Here is a 13157-nt window from a genome sequence, read left to right as displayed (position 1 = left end):
CTGAGCTCGCCCCCCCCCCCGGGCGACTCCAGGGGCTCGGGAGAGGCCGACGCTGTCCCGGCCGAAGGAGCCGTGCCTGCAGGCCGCCGAAGTCCAGGGAACCTTTTCCCCTTCAGGGCGGCTTCGGCCCGCGCCACCCCCTTGCCAGGCAGGGCTCCCGGGGAGCGACCGCATCCTCTCCCCGCGGACCCGCCGCGCTGCCCGGGCAAGAAGAGCGGCCTCGCCCCCGCGCCATTCCGCCCGGAGCCGCCCCCGCGCCGTCAGCCGCAGACGGGGCGGGGCGCGCGGCATCACGTGGGCCAGAGCTATAAGAAGGGCACCCGAGCGCGCCAGAACAAGCCGGCGAGCTGCGGAGGGGGAAGGCGGCTGGGTGGGCGGAGGCGAGGCGTGCACGAGGCCGGCCGGGCAGCGATCAGCGGGGCGCCCTTCGCGGCGCGTCTGGCTCCGGCGCGGGGTCCTTGCCGGGAAGGCATCTTGCGGCTGCCCGCGAGGCCTGCCTGACGCTCGGCTTTCCATTTGCAGGCGGAGCGGCGGCCGGGCGCGGCGCCATGGCGGGGGTGTGGGGGAGTCCGCGGAGCCGGTCCGCTGCGCTTCTCTGGTAGCAGCGGCCGGGCGGCCCTCGGCTGCATGGCGTCGGCCGTGCCCACGGCCCTGGCGGTGGGCCTGGCCACGGAAACGGCGGGGGCGGCGGGCCCGCTGGGCGCCTTCCTGTGGATGCTGGTGCTGGGCTTCGCCATCGCCTTCGTGCTGGCCTTCTCGGTGGGCGCCAACGATGTGGCCAACTCCTTCGGGACGGCGGTGGGCTCGGGCGTGGTGAGCCTGCGGCGGGCCTGCGTGCTGGCCTCGGTCTTCGAGACGGCGGGCTCGGTGCTGCTGGGTGCCCGGGTCAGCGAGACCATCCAGAGAGGGCTGATCGACGTGGGGCTCTACACCGCCGCTCCGGAGCTGCTCATGGCCGGCTCGGTCAGCGCCATGTTCGGTGAGCGGCGGGCCCGTCGTCGTCGGGGAGGGAGGGGAGGGCGGCGAGGGGGCCGGAGCGGCGGGAAGGCCGGCTCTGCTGACGCCCTTTCCCGGCAGGCTCGGCCGTGTGGCAGCTGGCCGCCTCCTTCATGCGGCTGCCCATCTCCGGCACCCACTGCATCGTCGGGGCGACCATCGGTTTCTCGTTGGTGGCCAAAGGACAGGAAGGAGTCAAGTGGTCCGAGCTGCTGAAAGTCGGTAAGCGGGAAGGGAGCGGGTCGGCTCGGGGGGGGGAGGACATCTGGCGCCTTTGCCTTCCGTAACGGCGCTGCTCCGGCTGCTTCTGCTCCCCGCAGTGCTGTCCTGGTTCATCTCCCCGCTTCTCTCCGGCGTCATGTCCGCCCTCCTGTTCTTCATGGTCCGGACGTTTATCCTGAACAAGGTAGGTCGGGGGCCTGCAAAAGCGGGCCGCTTCATCCCCGCCGCGCCTGCCGTGGGCAGATAAGGCCTAATCTCGGCTCTCAGCGGTCGGGAAGGGAGCACGTGGACGGCCCCGGAGAAAGACGGCCGGCCTGGGTATCCGGTGGGCGGCAGCCCCAGGAGGCCCTTTGGCAGAGGGGGGGAGAGGGCATTAGCGCTGACAACTTGGCCTGCACGTGTGCATGTGGTCAGGATAGGTGCTGTCTAATGGGAGTCTGGAGGGTAGAAAAATGGTAAAACGCCCCAATAACATTCTCAACTAGTTAGTTGTTCCTTGTGCTCTGCCTGAATTTATTTATTATTTATTAATTTAATTTATATACCGCCCTTCTCCCGGAGGACTCAGGGCGGTGAACAGGGCAATACGTAAAAACTAGATACAAAAATTAAAAATTATTAAAACGTGATTAAACAATGCCCATAATAAATTAATACAGATTAAAAATTGAAGTTCATTTATAAAAATCCCACCCCGTCCCATCAGGCCAGGCCAGCTTGTTTAAAGAGATGGGTTTTAAGATCGCGCCGGAAGGAGCGGAGATCGGGCGCCATCCGGAGCTCGACCGGAAGATGGTTCCATAAATCCGGCGCACCCACAGAGAACGCTCTCCCCCTGGGGGCCACCAGTCGGCATTCTTTGACCGGTGGCACCCTGAGGAGGCCCTCTCTGTGGGAGTGTACTGGGCGGAGGGAAGTTGACGCCGGCTGCAGGTGCTCCCCAAGGTATTCCGGACCCATGCCATGAAGGGCTTTGTAGGTCATTACTGACACCTTGAACCTCACCCGGAAGACAACTGGTAGCCAATGCAGCTCGCGGAGCAAAGGTGTGACATGGGAGTATCGGGAAACTCCCAATACAACTCTCGCGGCTGCATTCTGTACCAGTTGGAGCCTCCGAGTGGTCTTCAAGGGTAGCCCCATGTAGAGAGTGTTGCAGTAATCAAGACGAGAGGTCACGAGTGCATGAGTGACCGTACGTAAGGCATCCCGGTCTAGATAGGGCCGCAACTGGCGCACCAGGCGAACCTGGGCGAAGGCCCCCCTAGTCACAGCTACTATATGGTCTTCTAAGGAGAGCTGTGAATCTAGGAGGACTCCCAAGTTGCGAGCCCTGTCTACAGGAGGTAATAACTCACCCCCCATAGTGAGGGGTGGGATATCCTGAATATCCCGAGATGCCGGTACGCACAGCCACTCAGTCTTGTCAGGGTTGAGTCGAAGCCTGTTCCTCCCCATCCAGACCCGGACCGCCTCCAGGCACGTCGAGGGCATCACTGGGGTGGTTTGGGGTCGAAATGAAAAGTTGGGTATCATCAGCATACTGATGATACCCAACTCCAAAACCACGAATGATCTCACCCAGCGGTTTCATGTAGATGTTGAACAGGAGAGGCGAGAGGACCGACCCCTGAGGGACTCCACAAACGAGAGGCCTCGCGGTCGACCTCTGCCCCCCTGCCAACACCGACTGCGAGCGTCCCAGGAGATAGGAGGAGAACCACTGAAGAACCGTGCCTCCCACTCCCAATCCCCTGAGACGCCGCAGCAGGATACCATGGTCGATGGTATCGAAAGCCGCTGAGAGGTCTAATAGGACTAGGACAGAGGAATATCCCCTGTCCCGAGCCCTCCAGAGATCATTCACCAGCGCGACCAATGCCTTCTCCGTGCTGTACCCGGGCCTGAAGCCCGATTGGTATGGGTCTAGATAATCCGCTTCATCCAGGACCAGAGGGAGCTGATGCGCCACCACACTCTCAACAACCTTCGCAAGAAAGCGAAGGTTGGAGACCGGACGAAAGTTATTCAACACAGCCGGGTCCAAGGCAGGCTTCTTGAGGAGAGGTCTTACCACCGCCTCTTTCAAGGCGGCGGGAAAACTACCCTCACTCAAAGAGGCAGATATAACCGCCTGGAACCAGCCTCGTGTCCCCTCCCGGGCTGCATAAACCAGCTAGGAAGGGCACGGGTCCAATAAACATGTGGTGGAGCTCAGCCTCCCCATAATCCTGTCCACTTCCTCCGGAGTTACAGGATCAAACTCCTCCCAGGTAACATTGACAAGTTAGTGAAGTTAGTGAAGGACAGCCTACTACTGCTTCTTTTGGTAACTGGTTTCCCAGTTGTCAAGGTTTTGAGTATAGGGAAGTTTTTCCTTAGTACAGTTTACAACGTCAGTTGAGCCCAAAATTTCTGTTAAGTGAGACATTGAGTTTTGCCCCATTTTATGACCTTTTTGCCACAGTTGAATCACTGCAGTGAATCTGGCTTCTCCATTGATTTTGCTTGTCAGAAGGTCACAAAAGATAATCACATGATCATGGGATACTGCAACCATCCTAAGTATGAGTTAACCACCTGAATTTTGATCACATGATCATGGGAATACTGCAACACTTGTAAATGTGAAAAATGGTTTTACTTTTTTCAATGATGTAACTTTGAACGGTCACTAAATGAACTGTACAGGACTACCTGTATTGATTTTTTTAAAACTTTAAAGTATCCTGCACTGAGAGAAGGTCATGGTCGCTACCTGGCTTCTCTTTATAACACCACCACCCCACTCCCCCCCGCAACAATAAACCTCCTGGTCCTCTGATGGCTTTCTGGGAAGACCACAGAAAGTGTGGGTGGGTTGGGATGGGAGAGGCTGAAAAAGCTACAGAAGCCTCAAGTGTTTTCTGCCACAACTGCAAAACTATGAAATTTATAGTTCTGAAGTTGATCAATTAATAGCATTTTTTTTAGAAGATTCAAAGATAGTAAATATTTCCTTTTTCTTCCCTGTAGGTGGCAAGGTTAGCGTTGGTTTTTTAAAATATGTCATGTTTTTGCATTGTATTTAGAGAAAATTTCTGGATATGTTGATAGTAATGGATGTCATAAAATATATTTTTTGTAGACAGATCCTGTTCCAAATGGATTACGTGCATTGCCCATTTTCTATGCTTGCACAATTGGGATCAATCTCTTCTCAGTCATGTATAGTGGTAAGTAAGTAAAGTAAGTAAGTAAAGCTTCAAATATTGAGGTTTAATTTTATAATCCTTTATAAGCTTCTTAATCAAACACAGAATTTTACCCCTTTTGCTTTTCAGGACCGAACTCTTCTAGAAGGCAACTGGTCTGGGCCATTACAGAAGGCTGCAGGCTAGCATACGATGAGTTCAACCTTAGCTAGTTATCCTGTCCAAGAGGCCTGTTCACTCTGTAAATTACTAGAGTCCTTTCTTCTTAATCCACACAGGAGCGACTATTTCTGACTTGCTGCTGGTGTTCCACAACCCCCCCTCAGTTGCCTGCAGACTCTGATCTGACCTCTCCCTTTCCTTCTCATGCTGTCTTCTGCTGAAACTCAGGATTCTAGTTGCTGCTTAACCAGAACATTTCCCACATTCTTCTAATCAAATTCCTACCAGCTAGGAGGCTCTGGGTGGATTTTTCACTCTGGCTCTCCATGCCTTGAATATTAGATTCCAAAGAATGTTCCTGTTTTCCCCTTGTCCATGACGTGCTGGCAACAATTGCATGGAAGAAGAATGTCATATTTCTATGCTGGAACCTTCTGAATCTCTTGAAATAATAAACTGGGTTTTGGTGGGAGAAAGAAGTTGGATTTAGCATTTTTGCTATAAACCAGGGAGATGTCATATTTACAAGGGCATTTCTGCTGGAATGCAGCCTGGTGCAACAGGTCTAAACTGCAGGTAGTTGAATTAACTTTTAAGTGCCTGAAACTGCCTTTTCCCTTTGGTGCTTACATTGTGCTAGAGCGATCCTTTTGTGTGTTACTTGAAATGTATATATGAATAATGAGTAAGATACCTCAGCCATAACCATAACCATCTCACCTGGAATTTATTCCCAAGATCCTCTTACCAACCTAATTTTTCTAATCTTGCAAAAATATTCCTATTTATTACTTATTTTGGATGCTGCTTTGACTGATTATAGATGCTACCCTGACTGATTGGAAAATAATCAGTTATACCAAATTTGTGGATCCCAGGTTTTGCCTCAGATAGGCTATCTGTTACTGGCATATTAGCTTTCTCCAAGAAAATAAGTGATAAAATGAATAAAACATTCTTGTATGGGAGAGCATTGAAGTAGTTGGCAAAATGTGAGCAAGGGAAGAAAGTAAGGCCAGAGTGAAGCTGATTTAATAAGGATCAGTAAAATATCTACGTTTCTTTTCCCCGGAATTGCCATTTCTACGAGACACCATAGTTTTATTTATTAATGACTGCATTCACACATTAATCTGGGCAAAAATGGATCTGGGTATATTTTCGTTCAATGTATGGTAGAAACAATAAGTCCTAGGTAATTCTGTGAACCAGAATGCAATGTAAGGCAAAATAGCGTATTATCTTGGGCTTGGCATGTAAGATGAACATTGCAATTGTATTAACTTGGGTTTAACAGACTTCCACAGTGAGGGACACCAAATGGCAAACATGCAATGGACTAAGCATATAGGTGCTTTGGTTATGTAAAAGTCATGTCATCCTGTAGTAATTTACTGTAACATGTAAAAAGGAGGTGAAAGGTATTAACATCGAAAGGAATGGGGCTGCATTATCCTTACTAATTACGAGCATATGAAACTACATTTATTCTTGTATTAGAAGAGGCTCTTGCTACTGTGTTTCAAGATATGTTATTTTATTTCCTAGTGCTGGGCTTTGACAAAATTCCCCTCTGGGGCATCATCCTTATTTCTTTGGGGAGTGCTATTTTGTGTGCTCTCATCGTCTGGTTTTTTATCTGTCCAAGAATGAAGAAGAAAATTGAACGTAAGTAGATAAAATGTAATTGAATTTGAGGGTGATGGTGTTGAATAGTTGAGTATTTAAATGTTATGCTTTTAGACCAGCTGTCCCCAAACTTTTTGAAACCAGGGACTGGTTTTGTGGAAAACAATTTTTCCCACGGGAGGGGAAGAATGGTTTCATGTGCTACCTAGATCCATGCATGTGCAGATAAAGCTTCACTCATTTGCGTGAACTGGGTTCCTCACAGGCCATGGACTGAGGACCCCTGTTTTAGATGACTGTCTAAACAGTTGAATTTAAATGTAAACCATTTGATATAAATGATGCTATGTTCATGTATGCTGCAAGTTGTTTTTAGTGCCAGGTAACTTTACATAGTTAAAGCAAAGTCCAGAGTGTGTGTTGAACACAGCCTGGGCAGTTCCAGTGTAATCTCAACTAATCAATTGCAAAAGTGGGAAGGATGCTTTCAATGCTATACTGATAGCAGTTCTGTGCTTGCTGGGGACAGGGTCACTCAGACTGCAGAGTTTATGCCTAAGATCCCCACAGCTGAATGTTGTTGGCATCTCTGTTGTAATAGCTGTCATAAAAGTGAAATAGTTGGTGCCTTTCCAATGTGAAATCTTGGAGTTTCTAGAGCCATGCACATTACGTTTTTAGCTCTAGCAAACAATTTCCTTTTTCTTATTCCAACCCGTTCCTTTGGAATGAATTTCCGTTTGGAATACCAAAGCATGCTTGGAAATACAAGATGGAAGTTATTTTCTCATCCTAAAATATTAAGCAATCTGCAGAACCTTGTGACTCAGGCCGCATGGCTATATCTGGCACAGGACAATACATAAAACTATTGCATATAACCTTATGGTGGGAAGGAGGAGTTAACGTAGTTTTTGGGTATTATGGAGTGTGAATTGTCATACCCCTTGTGATTTGCAGATCTTTGCTACTTGGTTAAACTTTGGATACTGGCCTTGGAATTAGTTGGTTTTCTTAGTTGCAACTTGCTTATTTCTGCAGAAGAGATAAAGACCAGCCCTTCTGAGAGCCCATTAATGAGGAAAAAGAACAGTTTGAAAGAACAAGATGAAATTAAGACTACAGAAAACAGTATTGCTGATGAAGAAGAGAGAAGCAACGTAGTTGATACTGTGCCTCACAAAGCAGCTCTTGAGGAAAGAGCCGTCTCTTTCAACTTGGGAGACTTGGAGGAGATTCCGGAACGGGAGAAGATGAAGGAAACAGTCATTGACAGTGGTGAGTAGAGGTGACTAGTAAGTGCTGGGGTAGGCTTAGTGGAGCTCTGCTAATGATTTAGAGAATAAGCACTTGGTAGTTATGTAGCAGCTTATATGCTGTTGAAGTCAGACTGCCTACTTTATGTCTGCAGGAGCCATGCAGCTTCCCAATGGGTGTCTTGTTCAGTTGAACCATATGGTGAGCAACCAGATAGGTTCCAGTGGACATTATCACACTGTGCATAAAGATTCTGGGCTGTATAAGGAGCTCCTTCATAAACTCCACCTGGCCAAAGTGGGGGACTGCATGGGAGATTCTGGAGATAAGCCTCTGCGGCGCAACAACAGCTATACCTCTTACACAATGGCAATCTGCGGCATGCCTCTGGATTCTTTCCGAGTCAGGGAAACCGAATCCAAGGGAGCAGAGGAGATAGAGAAGTTGACGTGGCCAGGAATAGATTCCAAGAAGAGGATCCGCATGGACAGCTACACCAGCTACTGTAATGCTGTGGCAGATGCTGCCCACCCCACCGATGTGGATTTGCAGCAAGTGGAGATGGGGGCTGTTAATATGAAGGATAGCAGTTGCTCTCTGGATGATTGGCATGACCAGGACAAGCCGGAAGTGTCTCTGCTCTTTCAGTTCCTGCAGATCTTGACTGCCTGCTTTGGCTCTTTCGCTCATGGAGGAAACGATGTGAGGTAAGTGGCTGGCTTGGTCTGGTTGACCTGAAGTAATTAATTCTTGTTACTTTATGCACAAGAATAAAGTTGCTGTTGGGGCAGAGTTGACCTTTGGCAGGTTACTCCTGTCCATTTATTGAGATAAAAATATTACCCAGGTTGATGGCGGGGGCTGTTTTTTTCTTTTGCCGCTTTAGATGTATTTGAGATGGTTGATTGACCTGATGTGTTTTCTCGGCAGCAATGCTATCGGTCCTCTTGTTGCCCTGTACCTGGTGTATCAAACGGGCAAAGTGTCTTCCAATGTAGCCACTCCTATTTGGCTCTTGCTCTACGGAGGTGTTGGGATATGCACTGGCCTGTGGATCTGGGGAAGAAGAGTCATTCAGACCATGGGCAAGGACCTCACTCCCATTACACCTTCCAGGTAGGAGTCATTCATGCACAATAATGTCATAGCCTGGGGAGCTGGGCTGGAACTGAGTGGGATGATGTGAGGGCCTCATGAGTTTGAAACTCAAGGATCCTTTGGAACTTTTTTTTTATTGAAAAGTTTTAAAATACAGTTTTCCTTTAAAAAACCCCCCTTCCCCCTCCCTCCTCCCCTCCCTACCTCCCCCCTATCTCCCCCCCTCCCCCTCTCCCTCCTCCCTCCCCTGCCTCCTCCCCCCCCCCCCCCGACTTCCCAGAGCAAAATACAAGGTATATATCTAAAAAGCAATCATAAACAATCATATACTAACAATTATAAACTCTAAAATCCATCACTCTCTAGCTTATATAGAGTAAACCAATCCTTAATAATACTAAATATGTATAAAGAACTAAAATAAAAGAAAACTAGCGTCATTCCCATCTATGTTCTTCCACAATTCACTATTTCCTAAACAAATTCTCATTTACACATCACAAGCACCTATCCCTATTAACCTCTCTAGCCAAAATAGGCTATAATAGATAGTTCTTACACAAATTAACCCGCATTAACCCACAAAACTTTCTTCCTCTTCCTCTGTAGTAAATTGTCCATTAATTCCAAATTGAAGATTCTGACCATACATATCATCCCAAAACTCTTAAAAACACAACTACCACTTGACTGTAAGTATGTTGTGGAAGTTCCATAGATTTCTACTGGTCTTATTTTTTTATCTTTTTTGAGCGTTTTAAGGCAGCACGCGTCACCCTCTGTTCTCTAGGATCATCCAAAAGAGTTGCAGCTTGATCTCCTCCTGTACCATTCTCGTCTATCTGTCCATCTTCATCCTCTTGATGTTCTCCTTCTCCAGATCCCTCTGCAGCTTCCAAAAGTGTTGATGGGGTTGCTTTCAAAACATTGTTGTAAAAATCATGCGCTTGCTTCACAGTACCCAAACAGTACCTTTTGCCTTCATACATGAAGCTCAACCCAGCTGGGATCTCCCATCTGAACCTTATATCTCTTTGCTTGAGCTCTTGCACAAGAAATATAAAGTCCTTCCTTCTCTTTAAAATCTTTGGAGGAATTTCTTTTAGAACCAAAACTTCTTGACCAGCAATCACAACTTTAGTATCATAGGCAGCTTGTATAACTTCATCTCTAATTTCCCTTTTTACAAAATAAACCACCACATCTCTAGGCAACTTTCTCTGTTTAGCAATCCACGAGTTCACACGAAACACTTTGTCCATGCCTTGTTTTATTTCAGATGCTGGATGGTTCAATACCACCTCAAAAGCCTCAGAAACCAGCTGCTTTAAATCTTCCTTAATATTCTCTTTTAGGCCTCTAATTCTAACAGCAAACTGCATCTGGTAAAATTGAGCCAGACTCAGTTCGCTATCCATTTTGTCTTTTAAATCTTCAATTTCCAATACTTTTGCTTCTAATATAGCATTCTTTTGAGTCAGATCTTCCACTTTGTCATCCAGCACCTCCACACATTTAGCTACTTTATGCACTGAGGACAAAATGTCTACCTTCATCTCTCTGAATTTCTGTTCCATCCTTTCTTCCATTCTCTGCTCCAATTTCTCCAATTTCTCCTCCATCTGTACAAATTTAACACCCATTGACTCCAAAATTAACTGGGTATGTTTTTCAAGATCCTTCAATGTCAATACATCGGGAGAATGCAACGCCTGCAGTAATGATTGTTGTTGCACTGGAGAATTTCCAGCACTCCGAAAAGTTCTAGGGGGAGGTTTAGCCGCCATCTTTTACTTACAATTGTGACGCACTTTCACTTTAAGTTTTAAGCAAAGTCCATCAAGCTCGAGAGTAAAATAAAATAATCCTCTTCATCTCTTCATCTTTCCCTCTTGTACTGCTCTGCCTGCTCTTTTCCTTTCATAGTCTCTCCTTCAAGCAGGGATGGTCGCAGACGCCTGGCTCTGCTCCATGAAGTCCGGAGCAGAGACGCTAGCCAGCTGGGAGCAGCCCAGGCTACGGGGGAGTTCAATCCTTCAGCCGCCCAAGCTCCAAGCTCAGGCGGCCCCGGAGAACTCGACCCCTACCTGGGGGCTCACCCCCTCCTCTTCTCCCGAGGAGGGGGCTTCAAATTCACCCGAACAGCTGATCGGCGCTGTTTCGGGCGAAAAATCACACAGCTGAGCCGCGGGCAGCCCGGGAAGGCTGTCTCCGGCGCCGCGGAGCCACCGGAAGTCCCGGTCCTTTGGAACTTTTAATAAACATTTTTTCCTAATCCCATTGAATTTTCTGTCCTTGCCTGATTTCTATATTGATTGCAATTTTCTTTTCTGCAGTGGCTTTAGCATTGAGCTGGCATCTGCTTTGACTGTAGTCATTGCGTCAAATATTGGTTTGCCTATCAGCACAACTCACTGTAAAGTAAGTAAAAAAGGACCTCTGTAAAATGAATGTTAACGTGATTGATTGCTGGCAGCCATCCTGTTAAGGCCTGTGATTCTTCTACACTCATCTCTGACTTTTCTCTGGAAAGCTCGGAACCTCACTCCAGTTTCATTCTAATACTTGGCTTGAAGGAGAATAATTCTTGATTTTCCAAGTCAACTGTCCACCCTTTATATTGGCCTTTATATTAGACTATATGTTCTTTGGACTTCATTGCAAGGGTTGTACCGTGTTTCCCCAAAAGTAAGGCCTACAGCAACAATAAGCCCTAGCTTGATTTTGGGGGATGGGCCTAATATAAGCCCTATCCCAAAAATAAGCCCTTGTTTGGGGGCTAGGGCAGGGTTGTGGAGCTGCCCCACCTGCCCCGCACCCACTCACCTCTCAGCCAGGCCTCTCCTCACCAGCTCACTTCTTCTGAGGCCTCTTCTGCAGCCAGGCCTGCATTTCTTAGTCACAGGACTTTCCAGAAGGCCTTTGCAGCTAAAGAACCAAGCTATGGATTCAATCCATAGCTCGGTTCTGCGTGACCTCAGCAGCCGAGGACTGAGCTATGGGTTGAATTCATAGCTTGGTACTCTGCTACGTAGGCCTTCTGGAAAGGCCTGACTGCAAAGTGCAGGCCTGAATGCAGAAGTGGATTGGCTGGGTGGGGCTGTCAGTGCTGGAGGTGAGGTGAGGCCTATTCTGAAAATAAGATCATCTGCCTCTTTTGGAGGGGAAAAAAATAAGACCGGGTCTTATTTTGGGGGAAACAAAGTACAAGCTTTGAGTCCAGGGAAAATATGTGGGAACTTATGAATGGCATTTAGTTCCAACTGGGCAGAGTGCTGCTTCATTAAGTTCTACTTTTATCTCTTCCAGGTAGGATCAGTGGTATCTGTAGGCTGGCTGCGCTCGAGGAAAGCTGTTGATTGGCGTCTGTTCCGCAATATTTTCATGGCCTGGTTTGTTACTGTCCCCATTTCTGGAGTCATCAGTGCAGCCATCATGGCTCTATTCAAGTACCCTATCCTGGGAGTGTGAAACAGGTGTGCTGAGCACCTGGTAGCTTTGCTGCACAAGTATCTGTGTTTTCTCGCCAAGTGGCTGAAACAGTGTTAGGGTGGCTCCACCAATTGCAAAAAGGACAGAGTGTGTTATTTGTGCTGTATCTGCTTTTATGCACAACCTCTTCCTTGAAACTAGAAAAGAGCTAGGTCTACAAGTCGTGTCTATATTTCTAAACTTTTTTTATCTGGCTTTAACTTCATATTTAATGTCAGAGGTATCATTCTTGTTTTGCAAGCTAAACAAACTAGTGAGCACAATGAGGAGAATGTAAGCTAGCAGAAAATTGTGGTGAATACCACTTTTATAAATAAAACTTTTTAAATAAAAAACCGCTCTGGGATAAATGTATGGGTGGGGCAATGATGACTTTATAATAGTTGTGTCATTGATATAATGTGCTTGCAGTAGCAGTACCCAAAATAGTTAAGATTACAAAAATTGAATTAGTTTTAAAAAAAATCTGTATACAATTAAAAGGCCTGTTACAAAGCAGAGAGGTTTGGTTAATAAGCCTTCCTTATTCGTTTCTGAAAGAATTGTAAGGTTCTTGTTTGGGGGAACAAGTAATTTCTAAAGTCCTTTGCTAAGTGTGTGTGAGAGAGTGAGAGATACAGTATCTTATTTAATACTTTTTTGGTACCTGGAATAATTCTTGGAACATTCAGATGAATAAATATTTAACAAACCTTGCAGGAACTGTGTTTGAAAAGTTCTGTATTATATATATTGTACAGTTCTAAGAATGAAATTAAATATTTCTGCCCTGTTAAAAGCCATTGGAATTTTCATTTAACCTTCAGGATATTGTTGCCTCCTCCAAGAACTAATTTCTTTTAAGACTAATTTCTTTTAACTCATGATTCCGATTAATGAGACAGTTCAACATTCAGGCATTGCTTTATCTAAAAAGTCTATAATAATGAAATGAAGCATCGGCACTCATGGATGGATGCCAGAATCTGAATTCTCCCCTTGACCCCCACATCATACAGAATTTCCCTCCCTTATTTACATGTCATGAATCACATTTACCAATTCAACACACGAAGTTTCACACGTCATGAATCACATTTACCAGTTAATTCAACTCACTTCCCTTCT

At 46.9% G+C, this 13157-nt stretch overlaps 1 protein-coding gene across 1 annotated transcript; it reads left to right on the top strand.

Moving 5' to 3' along the window:
* The first annotated feature begins 352 nt into the window (after window positions 1–352).
* Window positions 353–12828, top strand: SLC20A1 (solute carrier family 20 member 1). The gene is made up of 10 exons (XM_083368666.1): window positions 353–979; window positions 1078–1218; window positions 1317–1402; window positions 4346–4433; window positions 6123–6242; window positions 7245–7481; window positions 7615–8167; window positions 8391–8576; window positions 10895–10979; window positions 11868–12828. The coding sequence occupies exons 1-10, from the start codon at window positions 628–630 to the stop codon at window positions 12027–12029; spliced, it is 2010 nt and encodes a 669-aa protein (XP_083224792.1). The 5' UTR covers window positions 353–627; the 3' UTR covers window positions 12030–12828.
* The last annotated feature ends 329 nt before the right edge of the window (window positions 12829–13157 follow it).

This window comes from Vipera ursinii (assembly GCF_947247035.1).
Source record: "Vipera ursinii genome assembly, chromosome: 8".
NCBI lineage: Eukaryota > Metazoa > Chordata > Lepidosauria > Squamata > Viperidae > Vipera > Vipera ursinii.
Note: the sequence above shows the minus strand (reverse complement) of the source record. Positions and strands in the feature narration are given on the sequence as shown.